The sequence below is a fragment of the Centroberyx affinis genome, unplaced genomic scaffold, assembly GCF_046629955.1.
Source record: "Centroberyx affinis isolate AG114_WGS23_722 - 3 ecotype Tasmania unplaced genomic scaffold, CSIRO-AGI_Caff_v1 ptg002334l_1, whole genome shotgun sequence".
NCBI lineage: Eukaryota > Metazoa > Chordata > Actinopteri > Beryciformes > Berycidae > Centroberyx > Centroberyx affinis.
In genome coordinates, this window is record NW_027280601.1 from 270,001 (window position 1) to 291,725 (window position 21,725).

At 43.9% G+C, this 21,725-nt stretch overlaps 1 protein-coding gene across 1 annotated transcript in view; it reads right to left on the reverse strand.

The window, feature by feature from the left end:
- The window catches only part of sh2d3ca (SH2 domain containing 3Ca), a 60,903-nt gene extending 39,499 nt beyond the window's left edge, over positions 1–21,404 (reverse strand). The window contains exons 1-4 of the mRNA XM_071533174.1: positions 21,283–21,404; positions 19,578–19,811; positions 18,803–19,337; positions 15,424–15,463 (exon numbers count right to left, since the gene is read on the reverse strand). Coding sequence (XP_071389275.1) covers positions 15,424–15,463; positions 18,803–19,337; positions 19,578–19,811; positions 21,283–21,301 — 828 coding nt within the window. The 5' untranslated portion in view covers positions 21,302–21,404. The remainder of the gene's footprint in view (positions 1–15,423; positions 15,464–18,802; positions 19,338–19,577; positions 19,812–21,282) is intronic.
- Positions 21,405–21,725: the final 321 nt, after the last annotated feature.

Below are 21,725 nucleotides of genomic sequence, written 5' to 3' on the forward strand. Positions count from 1 at the left end.
TGAACAAGGTGGACGCATTTCTGGGTTGGAAGATGATTCTTAGGCAAAGTAAAATAAAAAATGGCGGTGATTACAGGCCTGCAGAGCAGATGATTTTTTTGTGGTTGAAAAATATAAACGCAAATGTAAATGTTCACCAAAGCGATTGCTTTAAAGCAGTCTTTTACCTTGAATGCCGAGAGAGTAGAAGATGATTATAACATTGAGTTGGAGAGCACTGTAACCTTAACCCACAGGTGGAATAGCTCTTCTACAATAGAAAAATCTTCTCGATCCACCCCCAGCCTCTGTTTAAGGAGTCTAGTCTGTGATTAAATACATAGCAACACTTGCCATAGGTGTGTATTCTTATGTTGTGCTATATTAATGCTTTGCTCCTTCATTTCAGAGGAGAGAGCAGAAGCGCTGAACTGGAAAGCTCTGTAATCCTGGCCTGCAGCTAAGAGCGATGATCTGAAGAGACCATTCGGTTTGCATTTTCGCTTTTTTGAACAGTGAAAATGACAAGAAAGATAGTGGAGATAGTGAAATGAAGAAGGGGATGGCATGTGACAAAGTCCATGAGCGGAGCCAAAGCCCACCACACTGTGAGCAGTTATGCGCTTTAGTTTGCTGAGCCATGCAGCGCTTGAAGAGCCATTTCTGGGCAGCCCATGCTATATTTACACATACAATTGGCTGCATTTAGTAATATTACAGTAATTGTAACACTGTCAGTGACACTGAAAGATGCTGGAATACTGGGACAAAACATATTTATATGTTGCTGCTGTCTGGTGACTCAGACATTGGTGTTTTTTCTAACTGAAACTGAACATTTACATACATTCTTTTACACACTAGACTAACCTCCTTGACTCCAGGTGCTATAAAACCCATCCATGAATAATATGAGTTCAAAAACAATGGGAAAACAACAATGGGAACTTTTCAGAGATATCACCTGATTGTTCATAGTTTTAAAGACCGTAATATCTCATTTGGAGCTTAAGTGTTTTTAATTGTGTATATCATAATCAGTTTTGCATACAAACCACTTAATATAAGTTAATAAGAGACACAATGAGCCATATGTCCCCACATCTCTTAATCTTTTACTTATACTTACTTTTTACTTACTTAATCTGGGATTGGATAATTTGGTGTTGAGTAAAATCTGGATATTTCTAGACAAGGAGGAGCTGAATGGAGAACAAATTAGCAAAATTTATTGGAGCCCTACACACTCACTCACACACGCACACGCATACGCACACGAACACACACACACACACACAGAGTTGTTCCTCATTACTGGTGAAAACATCACAGTTTTCTAATGAGGTTATGGTCTCTGGAACAAGGCAATTTAAACACACAGACACACACACAGTGTTCATGCACACGCACACACACATACACACAGCTGCCCTTCGCACTACGAGCCCGCAGGGTGTGACAGGCAGGCACGCCAAAAGAGGATTTGTGGTGAAAAGCTTTGGGGATAGGAGGAGGAGAGAAGTGGGTGAGAGGCAGAGAGATAGGAGGAGTGGAGAAGAGGGGATTACATGGTGAATATTTCAATACTAAACATACCAATTGGCTTGGACTCACATTCTGGCTTGGACAGACACATACACACACACACACACACACACACACACACACACGCATAAAGGCATTAACACTGTCATATCTTCTACAGTTAGCTTAGCAGTGACTCGACAGAGAGCGGGGTGCTGGGTGAAGCTAATACAAAACCACCGGGACCCCTGGGACTGACTGACTGACTGGCTGATTGCTGGTTAAGCTGCTGTGACTGACTGACTGGACTAAAACCAGCCAAGCCCTTCCTATAGTCACAAGACTATGTTAACGAAAAAAAAAAAAAAAGAAGGCTGCGTAACACCAGACATCGCTGAAAGGAAATCCAATACAATCCAGTATGCAGGAGGAGTGGAATATTTCAAAATAATATAGAATCTGCTCTTAGATAGTTGAATGCAAGTTTGCGGTTTTGGAGGATTTATGCAAAACTGTAATAAGATCAAGGTACATTCTGTGAACTGTGTAGAGATACAAACAATATACAGAGGATTCGGAGGGGACGTGATGTCATACGGCCACCTGGTTCATTTTCTAAACTGTAGCCTGTTCTTAGCCATAGAGGTAAAGCATAGAGAAGGGACATATAGACCTGGCAAGATTAATATATATGATTTATCTTATATCATACAATGGTAGCCATGGTAGGAGCCGCCCCAGACAGCATCTTTCCTGCTTTAATACACATTAATTAATTAATTAGTACATATTAAGAAATCCTGCCTTTTAGCAGAGTTTCTTAAATAATTCCTCTTGCAGCAGAGTAGCATGTGATGGGACTTCTATGACAATCTCTCAGGACATCACAAAGTAGCAGACAGTGTGATTAAAGCAAGGGAACGGGATAGTTTCATTAGAGATTAATTAAAATTTTGTGTTCAGAAATATTTTTAAATATTGAGTCCCTGAGATTCTGTTTATACAAGAGAGAAAACTGGTCAACTGTGCATGATACTTTCTGGCACAGAAGCACCATGTTGTGAGGTTGGGGGTCGGCAGTAACCTCCACAGTCGGGCTACAGGAACGCTAAGGGACGAGAGAGAGGGACCGGCTGCTGGCATGATGGCTGCCACATGCTGGCGAGGTCACTGGGGAATGAGGCTAGGGCCCGGGAGGAAGAGAAGGGGACAGAGAGAGAGAGAGAGAGAGAGAGAGAGAGAGAGAGAGAGAGAGAGAGAGAGAGAGAGAGAGAGAGAAAGGGACAGGGAAAGTGGCTGGCCAACACAGAAAGAAAGGATTAACTTCAAAAACAATCAAAGTGCAACTGCAGATGGGGGGTAGCATTGTGTAAGTGTATGTGTGTGTGTGTGTGTGTGTGTGTGTGTGTGTTCCAGGGGGCAGATGGGGGTTTTTTCCACTGCAGGAGACCAGCGGGCAGTTACAATGTCCCAGTTAGAGAGACGCGCTGGAAGCACTGGGTATAATGCAGACACAATGGTTAAGCTGCATGACTGTGTGTGTGTGTGTGTGTGTGTGTGTGTGTGTGTGTGTGTGTGTGTGTGTGTGTGTGTGTGTGTGTGTATGCGCGTGTATGTGCGCATGCATGTGTGTGTTCATGACTGCTTGCATTTATGTGTACGTCTGTGTGTTGGATTATGTGCATGTGTGCTGGTGTGTGTGTGTGTGTGTATGCGTGTGTGTTCATAGTTAGCATAGTGCAGTCTAGACCGAGGGATCAGGCATAATCTCTCTCCACTGATACAGCTGATGAGCTAAAGTCACACACCACTGTCACTGTATCATCATTGTTTTTGCATATCATTTGTGTAGCAGTGCATGTAACAGTTTGTTTTTGGCCCCAGTTTTGGTTTTAAAGCTTTTATGGATACTTTTCTGTGACTGAGTATCAACATTACAGCTATACCTGCTTGTGTTTTGGGGATTAAAATGAACAAAATAATAATTTTGTTTTTCTATATTGGTGGCAGTTTTTCCTGCTGTGGTTGCTGACCACTAATGAACAGACATGAAGCAATGGCCTGCAGGAACAAGACAAGTTCCAGTCATCAGTGGTGTGCAGAGAGCTTAGAGACATACTGTAAGAAACAACTCCTGTAAAGTCCTAAAGGACACACAATCCTTCATGGAAAGAGGGTTGTTGTTGTTGCTACACACAAGTAGAAGGATGGTAACCTCTGGCTCTGTCATTGTATATCTCTGAAGATTTGAACTTTGAACTTTGAGCAACCAACGCTGTTTGGGTTACATGATATATTGTGTATTGTGCATGACTGGACATCTTTAATTAGAAAGAAATAAAGAATAAGTATACGTATATACAGACAAAATCACAAGACCAGAATGTTTGTAAACAAACCCAGGTTGCAGGGCATGAAGTAATGGTTTCTTTACCATAAAAGGCTCCCACTTAACTCTCACCAAGCAGTAACTGCTAATTAATTTACCCCCACCCTCCCAACCCCCCTCACCCCAACCCTGTGACAAAATTTTATTAAAACAACAGCATTACTCTGATCTTTGAAACGCTTCACTCCGAACAAAAACAAGATTTCTCAGAAAGCTATAAACAAGAGAAGCAAGACTCTCTTGATGGCTCCTGATTGGACATTTGCTTTAAGAACGACATAAAAGTAATCTGGGATGACTGACTCAGCTGGTTGACACACTGACGACATGGTGGCAGGGAGAGGGCAGGGCCGACAGTTAACATCAGGCTCACCGCCCTGAAACACAGTCAAACCACACACACACACACACCCTCGTGGCACTCTCATACAAAGCCATAATCACAACAACACAGTAAGCTACAAACAACGTGGCATGAAGTAGAGGAGAGGAGGGGAGAGGAGAGAAGAGAAGAGAAGAGAAGAGAAGAGAAGAGAAGAGAAGAGAAGAGAAGAGAAGAGAAGAGAAGAGAAGAGAAGAGAAGAGAAGAGAAGAAGAGGAGTACTATTACCAGTTGGGTCCAGTATCATAACCCCAGGCATAACAACTTGCCGCGTCCCTGTAGTCTATTATTTCCTATTATGAGCTTTATTCTCTGGTTTTACAATTTATATACTTTAATATATTCTCTTCCTATATCGCTGTTGTCCTGGGAAAACCTCATAACTCCAATTTTGGCGATTTTCATGTTTTAACTTCAACTGAAGTATTAAAGGTTCCTCTATGGGTTGAGAAAATTCTACAACCTCATGAAACCTTTTCAAACCTAACTGGATAAACTCCAAAATACATAGCAGTCTATCTAAAAACCTGGCTGTTTTTTTTCTTAGTTCTTTAAAAGTCGACCTTTTTGGAGGTACAAGGTTTTTACCCGACAGCAACAATATATGATATAACACACACACGTACTCAAACATATACACAAACACACACACAGACACACACACACACAGGTGTTATTTTGTCCGAGGAATCAGGGCAGATATTGGGTTTCAAGCAGCGGGCCAGAATTAGACCAAAGTAGAACTGATACTGTAGAATACTGTACTGTAGGAACACACCCTTCACTCTCTCTCTCTCTCTCTCTCTTTCTCTCTCTCACACACACACATACACACACACACACACACACACACACACACACGCATATTCCCTTTCTCTCTCTCTCTCATTAACACACACAAACTCCCACACACTCTCTCTCCCTCTCTCTCTCTCTCTGTCACACACAAATGCATATTCCCTTTCTCTCTCTCTCTCATAGACACACACAAACTCCCACACACTCTCTCCCTTTCTCTCTCTCTCTCCCTCCCTCCCTCCCTCTATCTCTCTCTCTCTCTGTCTGTCTCTCTCTCTCTCTCTCTCACACACACACACACACACACACACACTCTCATACACAGTCCCTTCACATAGTGCATCTGACACCCAAGTACAGTCCAGTATCCATGATATCATCACTCTGCCAGCTAGCAGCCTGACACATACGGGCTGCTGGGGCAGGAGAGGAGTGAACACACCCCCACAAATGCACACACACACACACACACACACACACACACACACACACACACACGCATATATCACACGTATATACACAAACACGCAGCAAACTTCCACAGTGTATGAAAACAGTACACGCATCATGCTGGTAATCACATGTCATATTGGTGTTGATACCGCTTCATTATACAGGAGGGAGCACAGGCTTTCTGATTCTGTATCATACATGCACACACAGACACACACACACACAGAAACACACACACACACACACACACACACACACACACACACACACGCAGACCCACTCACCTGCACCTGCATGAAGGATCCCCGGTAGAAGCAGCATGCTGCGGCCGACAGGGCACTCCACAGACTACACCTCTCCGTCATGGTGGGTACACACCTTCCTCCTCTACCTTTCCTTTACCTCCTATCTCTTCCTCTTGGTCAACCTTTTCCCTCGCTCCCTCCTCTCTCAGTCTCTCCCACCTCACCTATCACTTCCCTCTCCCTCTCCCCCTCCTCTCCTCTCCTGTCCTCTCACACCTCCCGTATCCTCTGCCTCCTTTTTCCCCTCACGTCCTCTCTGCCTGCTCTTTTTCCTCTTCCGTGCCTCCCGTCCTCCTCTCTCTCTCTCTACCCCACCCAGGGTGTCCTATCCAAACCCCACAGCCCCTGGGCTAAGCCTGCCTCTCAGTCTGGCTAACAGTCCCTGAACATAGTGCCACCACTACAAAACGAGGCTATAAGCTAAACAGCTAACACCACAGCTACAGCCACAGCTTGCAAGCAGCTGCTAGTAACCACACCAGCTATTCACTACAAGCTAGCTGCTAACAGCTGGTCCTGGTAACAGCTAGTGATATTACAGCTACTGACATCTCCGCTGCTTCTGCCCTGCACCGGCTTCTGTCGCTCTCGGTCCTTCTTCTCTTGCCTCTGCTCCTCTCTCTCACTGCACTTGCTGCACTTCACGCGGCTGCTAGGGATTACCTCATTGCTTGCTGATGAAAGGAGTGTGGGTGGGGGGAGGGCGGACCGGAGGGAGAGAGGGTGGGAGGGAGGGAGGGAGGGAGAAGGAGGAGGGGGGAATGCTACCAGGCACAGGCAGAGAGGAGTGCTGTCGAATTGCAGCCAGACCCCACCCACACCCCCACCCACCCGACCCCCGCTTCACAACCACACTGAGACAATGCTGACCGGGGGGGGGGGGGTTAAAACAGGGAGACTGAGAAAAAGTGAGCAAAAGATTTGAGGAGGAAAAGAAAAGATGATTAAGAGAGAAAACGAATAAGGAATATGTAGGAATGTAGATAGAGAAAGAGAGAAAGAGAGGGAGTTGCGCACCCTCTCAAAGGAATCTAACCTTTATTTTGCTGTGAAAGGAACCCAACAGGGGTGCCCCACACACTCTCACACACACACACACACACACACACACACACACACACACACACACACACACAACTTGAATGCATATTCACACTAAATCACCCTCTCTTCCACCTACATGTCGACACACACACACACACCACCACATATCATTAGAAATAGCAGGAGCTAGAGAGCATTTGGTTCCTGTGGTGAAATAATGTTGACAGCATTGTTATATTTTGTGTATGTGTGTGAGTGAGTGTGTGTGTGTGTGTGTGTGTGTGTGTGTGTGTGTGTGTGTGTTTGTGTGTTATTGTGTGTGTGTGTGTGTGTCTGTCGCAGAATATAATGATGTGTTTCTAAAAAGCCGTGCAGACTGCAGCTAGACACCTCATTATAAGCTGAAACACACAGGCAGGTGTTTCAAGGATAAAACGGTACGATTTTCACCGGCCCATTTCACATGTGCACATTAAACGCACACTCACGCACGCACACACACACACACACACAAGCAGAGACATCAGGAGGGGTGGGGCTCCGTACCCAGAGGCCTGAGTGAGTGACATCATTGAGGACGCTTCACCATAGAAACACTGCGAGAACCTTGACAGCATCCTAAATTCTGACACTGCATTTAGTTCGGTCTGCACCACTGCAGGGAAACAGAGGGGGGGAGAGAGAGAGAGAGAGAGAAAGAGAGAGAGAGAGAGGGAGAGAGAGAGAGAGAGAGAGAGAGGGAGAGAGAGACAGAGCCACAGAAGGAGAGAAATATCCAATACACCAGGCCACAGAAAAAATGAATAGTGTTTGCTCCTTTTCTTCTATTTCTTTCCTGTCCTCACTCTCTCTTTCAGGTCATCTCTACACCACACACACACAAACACACGCACGCACACACACACACACACACACACACACACACATACACAGTCAGGGGATAACAGTAATCACTTTCTAAATCTGCTTCATGAATGCATGGCAGTGGGTCACAGACAGAAAGGAAAAAGGCAGATAGATAAGGAGCTACAAGACACAGGACAGATTCATTAGCTACAGCGTCTCCTCTTAATGTAATCTCAGTCATCCTGTGCTGGATTAGACAGATTACACAGTGGGAACACAAATAATCTCATAAGAGGGGCCCTGTGCTTCCTTCCCCCAATCCTCCGTAATACCGTGCCAGAACAATCACAACATACAGGACATTACATGCTGCACCACACACTATGCCACCCCCAAATGTGCGCTTGTGGGAAAAACACACATCAAAATATGATGGGTGCAGGGCTAAAAAAAAAAAAAACAGTCCTTCATAGGTGGTCCTCAATGGCTCAATGACAAGAGATTGACAGTAACATCGCCAGGGTTAGGGGTGAGATTCCCACTTAATGAAAATGAACTATAATGAAAATGTGTGCATCTATGGGACTGTAATTTGTGTTAGATAAAGGCATCCACCAAATTATATGTATTGTGTGCTTTTTATGTCCCAGCTCCCATCTGCAGCCTTTTTGGCTCCTTCTCAGCAAGTATTTTGATTTGTTTGGGGACACAAAATTGAAAGAAAGTGAAATAATCCCGCAAAGAGGTATAATACCGAGCACGTAAAGCGGCTCCAGCATTTCGTTACCCTCATTGTTTTGAGCCAAAATACATACTGGATTCTCTAGCTTGCTTTTGCACATGCCATTTTGCATCCCCAGTTGGATTAAGCTAAACGAAATACTTATCAAAATGATACAGCGGAGAGCTATGACATAAAGGCATAGCAACAGATTCTTCAAAACTGAGTTCCATGTTCTTTGAAATAATTTGATACAGAGAAAAAAATATACTGCACTTTGCACACTCGTATAATGCTCCAGGGTGAATATTCTAGTGCTCTCTAGTGCTAATTTCCTCTTTTAACTTTCATTTTTTATCCAGCAACTGACAAGTACTGCATCTTTATTACTCAAAATCCTTTCAGTTGTTTTTTATGTAATAGATTGAGAGTTTGCCATAGGCAGAGGCTGAATGCATCATGGCCAAAACCTCTTCATTTGGGCCTTCAGGCAGACTAGAGGAAGGCCCAAACTCATTCAGATACAGTGATGCTCATCTACTCTGCCCATGCATTCAACATAGCTCAACTAACTATGCATTCTCCAAGCTACAGCATGAAGAAAAAATGACTTGCATAATAATCAATGGCAAAGCTTAGAATAATTGTTTTAAGCTAATTGAAAATTTAAAAAATAACCCTTTGAAGAAAGCAACCAATGAGTGTTGAAGTTGCGCCTTCATCATTTTTTCGGCTTTCTATCTTCAAACAGTGTTCCACAGATCCAGATTCTCCTTTTAGTACACTTGATTTATTCAGCAATAAATATATATCATAGACGTTTAAAGATGCACTTAATTTTTCCCCAAAACCACAATGCGTAGTTTTAAAATGGTTCTATTTCTCCTTTGCTCATTTCTTTCTGACATTCCTCTTTTTCTCTCACTATTATTTCAATGTGTAGCTCATACACTTCATTACCCTTATCTTCTTTCTTGTTCATTTTCTTTCTTTTCTCTCCTTGGCCTTACTTTGTCTCCATCCTTAAATCCTTAAATTTTTATCTTCTTCTCATTCTGCGCATTCACAAGGAGTGTATCTGAAAAACCCATATACAGGTCCCCGTTTCTCTTTCTCTACCCTCCACCTCTCCCTTTCTTCCCCTCCTCTCACCTCTTTCTCTATTATTATCTCTATTATCGCCTTCTCTTACTGTTGTCTGACGTTCTTGTCTCCATTTTCTCCATTCACTCCTTCAGTCTTTCCCTTTCTCTTTTCTGCTCTCCTGTATCCCTAAACTCCCTCCCTCCATCTCTTCGTTTCATGCTCTTATCCAGCCTTTCTCAACCTTTCTTATCAACATGCTCCTCCCCCCATCCCTCGCCCCTTTGCTCCCTCCCTCCTGTGCTACCCTCTTACCCCAATCTCTCACCTCTAGCCTAACCTCCTCCTTCTCCTACCTCATCCCACTCTTTCCCTTCCCTCTCTCCTCACTACATCTCCTTTCCTCCCTTGCTGTCCGTCCTTTCCCTCCTCCTCCCAGTCCTCCTTCCCTTCCTCCACCTCTCTATCTCTACATCTCCTCCCCTGCTTGAAGGCAGTCTTCAGTTAAATATTAATTAGTGAACCCCATCCCGCAGGCTGATAGGGAGCACAATGGAGAATCCCTGCGTGTGCCTGCAAGCATCCCACTAATGAAAGGAGCGTGTGTGAGTGAGTGTGTGTGTGTGTGTGTGTGTGTGTGTGTGTATGTGTGTGTGTGTGTGTGACACAGAGAGAGCGAGAGCAAGAAAGAGAGAGTACAGACAGTGAGAGAGAGCATGAGAGGGAGAAAAGAGGAATTGTGTGTGTGTGTGCATGTGTGTGTGAGATGGAAAGAGACAATATAGAGAGACTGGAGGGGGATTGTGTGCGCGCCTGTATCTATACGTGTGTGTGTGTGTGTCTGACAGTGTGTGTGCGCACGTGCGTGTCTATAAACAAAGGGCATGCTCTACCGGGGGTTAGTAGGGTATGGCTAATGATCTGTGTGTTTGTCAGATTGCCATCAGTGTGGTCTTGCAGGGTGTCCCCTATTCACCAACTGGAATCCGTATCGAGCCGCTAGATATGTGACTCAAAGCCCATCTGAAACAATAGTGTCCAATAATGTTGCCGAGAGAGGCCTGCTGGAACCACTGCGTCCGTGGTCCAGGCAGACGCAGTGCGTAGAAAAAAACATTAATTTAGGTAAAAGAGTACGATTAAAAATCAGCTATCCAGCTTTGACCCCATTATAAATGACTCTACCTCATAAAATTAACACAGCATGTGGTATTTTATGTGTTTGTCAACTAAACTCATACATGACTAAACACATGAATAAAGCAATCTATAATAATGTCTTACAGAGATCAATGTGTCACTCATTCACTCTCCTCCTCCTGGGTATACTGCTATGTAATCGGTGGGTATATTTTCCCTCAGCGACATGAGTGTGCTGATAACGGCCCTTCTGACTCAGGCTGGGACACAGAGTGACCTTGCCATCAAATCTAAGTCCAGTGTAATAAGGCTTAGAGGGGAGTTTATAGTCTATGTGCCATAAAAAAGAGAGGGGGTTACTTTGTGCAGGCCTGGGCCTACAGGACTGCTTCATATATAAAACCTCTCAAATACTGATGTTGACTCGCTGCCCTTTTCTCTTTGGTGACATAAATAAAGTCATTAGTGCACTAGATCTGATCCAAGATGGAGAGGGTTTTTTGGTAAAACACGGTCTTTGGAGCAAGAGTTAGAATGCTCTGTGTGTGTGTGTATGTGTGTGTATGTGTGTGTATGTGTGTGTATGTATGGTGAAGAAACAGTAACTGAAGATCTTCCGAGGGTGTGTTAGCAAGGACCAGCCCCGTCAGTTTACTCCCCCTCACATTCACAGAGGCGCCATGTTAATTCAATATACTGTAATAGTCACACATACACTCTCTCTCTCTCTCTCTCTCTCTCTCTCTCACAGACACACACACACACACACACACATACACACTCAGCACACACACGCACTCACAGAGCACTGACTTAATTTAATCAGGAGTGCACACACAGGTTTTGGAAATTCAAACCATTCTCATAATCAAAAATGCAGTAACACAGACACACACAGCTGAGCCCCTTCACACACACACACACCTACACACACATACACACACACAGTCGCGTGCCAGACATATGTTAATGAACCGCATATGAACTAACCCCCTACCCCCCCTCCTCGTCTTGCCCCTCCCTTCAAAGTAGCGCCATACCACTAAATAGGACAGGAGACAAAGCAGGGCTGGGCTGCAGACAAAAACAAACACACACAACCATATAGCAAGTAGACACACTCTCTCTCTCTCTCTCTCTCTCTCACACACACACACACACACACAGAGCTGACTAGCCATACACTCATAACCTATTCAAGAGCAAGCACACCCGCACACACACAAGTAAATATGCATACACACACTACCAGACACACACATGTACAGACATACAGAGACATAAAACCACACACACACACACACACACACACACCTGCACATGCATGCAGAGTGGCAGAGAGTGAACATTTTTGATTGGAGTTAATAGTATAACGCATTAAGGTCAGGCTTGTTTTTTCACCAGCTGCTGACGTTTTATGAAACTGTTTTTCACTTCTTTCACTAAAAGTCACAAAAAAAATAAAAACAGTAAATATTGCTTGACCGGCCGTGCCTCAGCTATAAAAAATGAATGATAGATATATCTGATGTAAAAGATGAATGGAGTTTCTAGGCTTCCCTTCCCTTACTGATTGCAGATTTTCTTTGAGCCTGTTCAAATCACATCTCTTGTTCTGTCTCTCTCTGTCTCTGTCTTTCTCTCTGTCTCACTTCGTCTGACTCTTATTTTGTGCGTGTGTCATTGTGTGTGTGTGTGTGTGTGTGTACATGTGTTATAGGCCAAGGAAGAGTCATTGGTCTGGTCTTTCCCATTATAACAGAGAACATTGAGGCCAACTCCTGATTTAAACATCAGCTGTCATAAATGTTTCAGAGAAATGGAAGGGGATGGAGGGATAGCTGGCAGCTCGGGGCGGAGGAGAGGAGGGAGGGAGGAGGGGAGTGGGAGAGGGAGAAGGGAGGGGCGGCTGTGGTGTGAGAGAAAGGGAAAAGGACAGAAGAAATAAATTTAAGGATGACAAAATACGGTGGGCTAGACAGGAAGGAGGAGGGTTTGATTTGCACAGAAAAAGAAAAATGGAGGTGAGCTGGGGTCAAAAGCAGTGAAATCCTCGGGACACAATGATAATTTGCAGCCTTGAAAATTTGAATGAACTGCCTACGTGTTCATCCAATACAAGAAATATAATGAAAATTCATATCAAGGTTATTTAAAAATGAAAGACTTCACTGGAAAGTCAGGCAACAGTGTGTTCAATGATATAAAGTAACTATTTTGCTGAAGTATGCCAATGCAAAGACATTCTCCATTATAACACATCACATAAGAAATGTACAGTAACCATTGCTATGTTTTTGTTTTACATGGTCATTACTTACATTTACAATGAATGTTAAAGCTAATGCAGACAACAATACTGCATTGTTCCATTTTTTTCAATGGATGCATTTATTTTGAGATAGATTTGAGGCAAGTGGAGGAGCAGAAAAAAGGCTCCAAGAGGTTCAGATGTCACAGAAGCTGCACTTTTGACATGTTGTTGTTCTACTTCTAAAAACTTGTTTGGAAAATCCTGCAGTAATGCAGTGAGGCGGGACTTCTGCTGCATGTGGCTGCCTACCACTTTAGTCAATTTGTTGTGGTTAGGGGAAGTTGAATGCATTTGTTTTACAATGGGAATATGGTTCAGGGTCATAGGAGAAGGCTTTTACCACCCTGCCTCTGATATATAATCGATAGAAAAACAAATCCCAAGAGTTCAACAGTTCAGTCTCTCTCTCTCTCTCTCTCTCTCTCTCTCTCTCTCTCTCTCTCTCTCTCTCTCTCTCTCTCTCTCTCTCTCTCTCTCTCTCCCTCCTTCAGTTTCTCTCTCTTGCTCTCTCTCCCCTCTTTTGATTTCACTCACAAGGTCAATTTCTATGCTTACATGTGTGTGGAGTACACAAGTACATGCATGAATCCTTATCATCCATCCCCAAGGTTATAAAACGGCTTCACTCTCTCTGCTCTGTACTGAGCTCTTAAAGCGAGTCTACATCCCCACCTATTGGCTGCAGCAGCAGCTGCATGCTGGCTGCATAGCGCTGACTTTAGCACTGCTTACTCCAGATTCAATTAGCTAAATGGCAGACTGAATTAGGCTAAATGCAGGGTGAGCCTGCTGAAACGAGCATAATAGTCAAAGACTAAGGGCTAATAATCACCTACAATTACATTTCAAAGCTCACATTAAAATACTAATCCAATATTACTGGATAGAGGGGAGTTAATTCAAACAGAAACGCTCCTCTGTTTAGGCTGAAAACAGCAGAGACGTGGTGAGGTGTACAACTGCTAATGTCTAATGGCATCTCAGGTGGTTAATGTGTGTGCGTGTGTGTGTGTGAGAGAGAGAGAGAGAGCGAGAGAGGGAGAGAGAGAGAGAGAGAGAGAGAGAGAGGGAGAGAGAGAGAGAGAGAGAGAAAGCGAAAGGGAGAATGGCTTTCATAGGCCATTCATCCATGCTACTGTGTGTGATTGACTATGTACGCACCGCACATATACAGTATGTGTGTTGGCAAGTCGCTATATATGTCTGATCCTAATTAGTTCCTGTACCTACTGTTATTGCCAAGCAACCTAATAGTGTTGTCACAGCCGTACTCAATACACAGATACACACCGGTCATTCAGGTACTTGAGGAACAGCTAACTGACCTGCAAAGCAAGCAGTCTCTCTTTATATCTTAGGCTTAGGCCCTGTTTTTGTTTGTTGTCCGCTGTTTTTCATATTTTTTTATTCTGTCTGAGGTATTGTTTGTCTAATTAATTAAATATTGTATTGATGGACAGATATGCAGACTACGTCATGGCCTATGAGACCGCAGTCTATATATTGCCTCACCGTTGTTTTTTCCTGGATATCCTGGATATGCCATCATAAAAAAGGCCTTTGAATTTATATCCACCTTTTTCTTCCCTCTCTGCGCAAGAGTGCCTGAAAACTATAGCCTAAGACTGGACCCAAATTCAAGTATTTTTCTCTATCTCTTTATCAGTAAAATTAACATTATATATTAGTGATGACTGAGACAGCCAAAAATTTAATTGTCAACATCAAGACAGTCTAACAAAACTGCAAAATAGATGTTTAGATGTGGTTTACTGCCAACTTAAAAATATGTGGTTTTGACAGGATTCTACGACAAGGGGATCAGCATGTTCCCAACTAGCGTGTTATTTTTCTGGGTTGTTTTTTTTTCTGTGCGTATCTAAACATAGCAGGAGGAGATCCACTCACACTAGTCAGGTCTCTCTGTTGAGTTTTTCCCTTATCATTGAGTAGGTGGGATGGGACAGCCGAGATACTGCCACTGCTATTTAAAAGAATTTCATTTGTATCAGTTGCAATGGAAAATTTGAGTGCCACACAGTCTAAATCAATGGTTCATAGCTGATTTTTTATTGGCGCCAACAATTACCTTGCCCATAAAGTCCTAACCCAACATTGTGTTGGATAACACAATATTCACTGATCTAATTTGCTCTTTTGTTGCTGTCAAGTTGTCTGTCACCCTTTCAGAGTGTCACCACCAACTTTTGGGTGTTGAACTACTGCTTGAAAAACGCTGGTCTATATACCGCTTCAGCAAGCAAGAAACATTTCCGGGGAAAATTCTCAATTATACGCATGCACACATGCACATGGGCACATGTGTATGTAGGATCACACACAGGGTGCGAACTGACTTGCATAATCTAGGACACACACACAGACAGAAGAGGACAAGACAAAGGCACATAGAGATGCACAAACACCTGGAAAGAGCAGCCTTACCTGGACATATTCCCCCTGGCTCTCTGCTGGCTCCATGTGGCTGAAGAGATAGAGAAAGGGGATGAGAGAGAAGGAGAGAGAGAGAGAGAGAGAGAGAGAGAGGAGAGAGTGAGAGTGAGGAAAAAGGGAAAGGAGGGAAAGAGCAAAAAAAGGAGATGAAAGGAGAGAAAAGTTAGATCATGTGTCCTATGCATGAAAACAGTAAGCTTATGTCCCTATACAAGCTCTTGTAAATGTGTGTGTGTGTGTGTGTGTATGTGTGTTTGTGTGTGCATGTGCCTGCATCTGAGCATAATCTGTGTATCCTGCAACAGGTGCTGTGCATATTACCACAGACCGAAAACATGGCTAAATTCCCATGACCCACTTCTGCAGCAGGCTCTCCAGTGAGTGAAGTGTTGATGCACTTCAGCTTGAGAGCACATGGACAGATAACAAACCCCACTGTGCATCTAAGGTTGCTCGATATGGAGCGGGCCTCTCAAATCTCTCGGGCCCCATAACTCACGCTTTTACACTCATGATGGACCCAGATCATATGTCAAAAGCCCCACTGCGGTGCAGCCTTGAGAGACACACTGTGGGCACCACAGTGCAGCTTCGTGACACAGAGAGAGAGCAAGAGAAAGGGGCAATTACATGCCCAGAGAAGTTTTAAGTTCAGTCGGGGCTTGTTCCCACAGTGGAGTTGCAAGATGGGTCTCCGAGGGCCCAGAGCAGAGCCACATTACACATGTCCAGGGAGAGGCCAGATCAAAGGGTCGGGCTGGGGAATGTTAATAGGTCCCGCGGTGGAGCTGCTCTACATTCCCTTCCCAAGATGGCCCTGTGCCAGAGCTCAGCTGAAAAATGCTGTTATGTCTGTACAATATTTGCATCCCCCATCAATACTGATAACACCAATACATGCCCAGAGAATGAATATGCCGAAACTATGTGTACAAAAAGATGCCAATCATGAATGAGGCTTTGAAAACACATAGCACACTACTCCAAGGATCTAGATAGCATAAGGACTACAGAAAACACAGAGAGTGTTTAGCTCGCCAGCTTCAGGGTTCGAGAGGTTTGTAATGCAGATGCAGCACTTACTGAGGTGCTCTGTTCATGCTCTCAAACAATATAAAATGGTGAAGTGTGTGTTTTGGATTGTCAGTGTGATCACTGCCTGACTATGAATTGATAACAAATAAGGAAGATGCAACTACAACTATTCTGCATAATCTAACACAAAAACCTACACTGAAAATGAGAGAGGGATGCACAATAAAGTGATAGAAGGAAACATGACAAACAAAATTATCCCAGTCGGAGTCTGAAAATGGGAAGATGCACACTTCAAAGTTTAAAGAAAAATGTTTAATTTGGAGCTGAATTTGTTTTTATTTCATGTCTAGTAAATGTTTCACACCCAAATGTATTGTTGCTTGACAAGTAAGGCCCAAAGGCTTGAGACAGTGGCCAATTTGTTCACATGTAGCAAACACAGTTGGTATGGCTGACTGTAAATTGTTCACTAAACTAAGGCAGTTGTATGACATAATTGGTTAACAAGTGGGACGGCATCCCTTTTCCTCCCCTTTCCAAACTGCTCCCCCGCAGCGGAGCTGACATGCTTTGGTCCAAAGGAGGAATGGGGCAAAAGAAAAGCGGCTTATTATGCTGGCACCCACATGTGCCAACCTGCTGGCCAAAAAACTAACAAACACCATCAGAGCAATTCAATTCAGAGCCATTTCTTTGCAGCCACCTAGAGTGTGGAATCAGCCTGCTTTGTTAGCAAAGTCTGGTTGGAAGGCCTGCTATAGAGCAGAGCTTTGGAGAGAATAAGAGAGGGAAATGGCCAAAGTAAGACTGATACAGATGGAAAGACCTGTGATGTAGGGATGAAGTCAGAGAGAGAGAGAGAGAGAGAGAGAGAGAGAGAGAGAGAGAGAGAGAGACTCTTTGATGTGCCCATACAGAACATGCTGTACACTATAGAGTTATTTCCCACGGTCCATGGGCTGAACTAATGGGCTCTACTGCACGCACGCGCTAAAACACACACACGCACGCACGCACACACACAGTGAGTGCAAATCTCAGAGTAACATGATACACGCACTAGATCACCACTCTGCTATCATGCTTATTGCTTAGGATATTGGCGGCAGAAAGACCATAACATGTCATGGGAAAACACAGAGAAAATCTATCTATCCATGCTCGGCTAAGAGCGGAGAGAGAGAGAGGGGCGAGAGGAGGAGGAGGGGAGAGGGGGGGACGTTCAGGGACGCACAGGGAACTACATCAGACTCTCTTCAATAAAATGCTGACTTTGTTGATAAATCGGTTACAATATTATGAGGCGCACAAGATTAAAAAAAAAATAAGCATATTACTGTGGGTCTCTCGGGTGTCAAAACAAATCCATGCAAAATGCTATTACGCCCAACAAACCCATCAAACCAGCAACACTCCTCTGCTGCAGCCTATACCCCGCAGCTTCTAATCAATAAGAAGGATCGATGCTGCTTGCTGCTCTCACAGAAGTTAAGGAATGAATCCCGTTATTTTCTCACCTCACACCCATCGCCCGTGAGAAGTCCCGTCAACAACAAAGTTAGTCAGCTCAACTGTTTCACTTTCTGGATCCCCGCACAGCTATCATCACGGATCTGCGCCCCCTGTCTGCTAATCCCACAGGAGGAAAACTGCGCCTCGTCAAGTACCAAGGTTAGGAGTGTAGGCTATATGAGTGGATCAAACACCTAAAAATTCAGTCGCATGGTAGTAGCCTAAATAAAAAGGTCTGTGATCTCCAGTCGTGGATCATCATAAGGCAGACAATCACCAGTATAAACAAAAATGTAGGCCTATTAAACCTATACTTTCAGAAAATCATTTGCTCTATTTCATTGTTTGAGCATAACGTTCATTAGTTTGATACTACTTCACAATGTAGGCCTATACTGTGATGTTATGTCGTAAGGTAAAATGTGGTTAAACTCTTGGGTTAAAACTCCGTAATTTAAAAAATTAGGCTATAAACCAGGTCAATTTACCCTCCACTTCATCCCTGCAAGAATGTTGAAGAATGGGCAAATAAATAAATAAATACTATATACTAATAAAAAACTATTGCATTCAATGTTCCTCCTTGGAGACAGCCAGTAAAAAAATCAATTCTTCATTATCCAAAAAAAACAAAACAATTAATAAAGCTTTTAAAACGGTATAAATCACTCAGCGCCGTTTTTTATTTCTTGATTTATTTATTTATTTGTTTGTTTATTATTTACTCCGCTCTTATATGAATAATGTCATAGGCTGCTTCTCACTTTTTTTTGTTTTTTTTGTTATTAAACTGTTTTGAATAGTAAATAAAATGTTTCACCAGTAAATACTGTCAGATGTTTGGTTCCTGTTGTCTGGTCCTTCCGTCGCCCTTCTGGACTCTCCTTCCTCTGCAGGCCCGGGGCTGGAGTGTCTCCCAGCGCCCATGTTACCAGCATCCTCCTCGGGCAGGGCCTGGTGTTGCCCTTGGGTGACTACAGGTGGCGGGGCTTCCCCCAGGACTTCAGGCGTCGCTGCTGCACCTGCTGGTGTGATGCCTTGGCCGTCACAAGTCCCTGGCTGGAGTGCAGCATTCAAGCCACTAGATGGCGACACATCTTCACAGGCCACTAAAGGTGCAGGAGAGGGTTTCTGGGTGTTTGTGGCCTGATCGGGTGGCTCAGGTTGTGTCTTGAATTTCGTTGGGGAGTCTTGTCCGAGCCTAGCGACAGCTCCAGCTCCACCTTGATCCCCAGACCCAGATGAGAGAGGTGTGAGCCTGGGGGCGGTACAGACTCGGTCCCCTGCAGGTCTCTGGCTCTGGCTCCTGAATAGGCTGCTCTTATCTTTACTCTTCTTACTGCTGCTGGGGCCACCTGAAGATCAGAGAGAAAGAACAAAACAAAGGTGAGACAGGGAGAGACAGAGAGAGAAACAATGAGAGGCACAGGGCAAAACAGAGACACAGATAGAGAAAGAAAAGCAGACCTAGAGAGGTGTTCTGCTTCACCTTTGTCATGGTTTTCTACTTAAAAGAGTGAAATTTAATCTCCTATTTCCCAATATTCCAAACAAAGGTTATCATCAACTGTTGTTTAGAATTACTGGCACTTTACCTTTACTACTCTTGTCCCTCTTCCTCCTCAGCAGGCGGGGCAGGGTGCCCATATGTGTGTAGCTGTCAGTGGAGCGGACGTAGCTGGCAGTACGAGGGCGCATGGCACCCATGTCATCTACTGTTGCCTCGGTAACCGTGCCCAGGACAGCCGTGTCATTGCCGGACTTGGAGTCTGACTTATCAGTGGAGCGACGGAAGGAAAGGTTGGTGAGGCTGCCGAACCACTTGAAACCTTGAGAGGGGAACGGTTGGGTAAAAAAAAAAGTAGGAATGGTCATTATATGGGTAAGACTTGGTGGCAGCTGTTGGGTGAAAGTCTCCTACCTAAAGAAGTCAGTTTTTCAAACACTGAAAAAAATATGTTGGTATATATTTTACTTCTGGTCTCCTAACTAGACAGGTCAGGTCTAGAATAAAAAAATATACTTTACTATATAGAGACTTTCTGCAGCAGCAGCTTGGCCATGCCACTTCATCATTTTGATTCTACAAGGGCATCGGTGGCGTGATGTTATTTTAGTCCTTGATGTTTTTGTTTGGTACGCAGCAGATTTATTGCAGGAACTTTGCATGGAAAGATTTAATAACGTAGGCTGTATGCTAAACCATCTGAAACTTACAGAAAAGGGAAGGGAAGGGAAGGTGCGAGGGGGATTTTTCTCCAGGAGTTTACAGTGTATAGAGGGGGATAGAGGAGGAGTGAAATGGAAAAGAGGTGGACAGAAGAGTTGATGAGAAAGGAGGGGAAGAGAGGAAGAAGATGAGGCAAGTTGAGTTGGAGCGGGAAGGTTGAGTGCTTCCCTTTCTGCCTATCTGTTACAGCAAATTGCCCTTTGTCAAGCTTGTGTTTTGATCTCTGCCCTAATGAATATAGCTCTTGAGATGAGATGGGGAGGCAGTCAACCCATGAAGCTACTTTGCTTTCAGTTGCTGCTTTTGAAAGTGAAGTGTCTATATGTGTGCATATGCAGGTGTGTGTGTGTGTGTGTGTGTGTGTGTGTGTGTGTGTGTGTGTGTGTGTGTGTGTGTGTGTGTGTGTGTGTGTGTGTGTGTGTGTGTGCAATCCGCCTGCTTGTTTGTCTCTGCTTGTGTGTCATTGTTAGTGGCCATGCAAGAGCGCTTTTTGTGTTTTTTTGTGTTTTGCTACCACAAATTTGATTTTGTGGCAGCATTTCCACACACACCTTCTTCTAATGTTCTCCTATTTTTATCTTTCTCCTCAAACAGAGAAGCACAGATACAAAGACTTTTGTCCCAAACTGAAATACGCACCATTTGAAAAAGTGAGAACTGCTCTTACAAATTCAATCAAAATGAAAGTCTCTTTTAAATAACAACGGGTAACTTAAATCCTTGGTTAACAAATTATTTACAGCTTACAGTTTTACCAACTGGAACCTTTGTAAACCTTTTAAAGATGTTTAATGAACTTCAGGTTGTGTTTGTATTTTCAAAATAGATATGTTTTGTTTTGGAATAGAAGTTTTCATAAACAGCGTTCACTACATTATTGTTTTGAAAGTCTTGCTCAATCGAAATCAGTTTCATCCAACTACAAGTTCAGTTTTGCATGTCATCGTTATCTACAAAGAGTTGCAAAACCAATATTGTGGTTACCTTACCACTCACACCCCAGTTGATTACATGGGTAAACACATGAACAAATCCACATACACACTTACACACACACACACGTTACTCACTCAGTTTCCGTATGCTCATGCTGTGGCTGCAGTGTGGGCACAAAAGCAGCTGCAGGTGGGTGACTGATGGATCGTCAGATAGAAGATGCAGTGAAAGAGAAGAAAGGAGGCACGCAGAGAGGATTGTGACTGTGTTGATACTCTCTGAGGAGGAGAAAACCCCTGTATGAACCACAGTTCCCCTCTGCTGGCCAGATGTACTGTGTATGTGTGTATGTGTGAGAGAGAGAGAGGAAGAGAGAGCAAGACATGAGAGAGAGAGAGAGAGAGAGAGAGAGGAAGAGAGCAAGGCAGCGACAGGGGCAGGGCAGATCTTGACACTTCCGGTGTGAAGCTACAGGGACCGAGGGGAGGAGGAAATGAAAGGACGAGGTGAGATGACAGGAATTGCCTGGGTGAGATAAAGATGTGCAAATATGAAATACTGTATGTTTGTTTGGGTG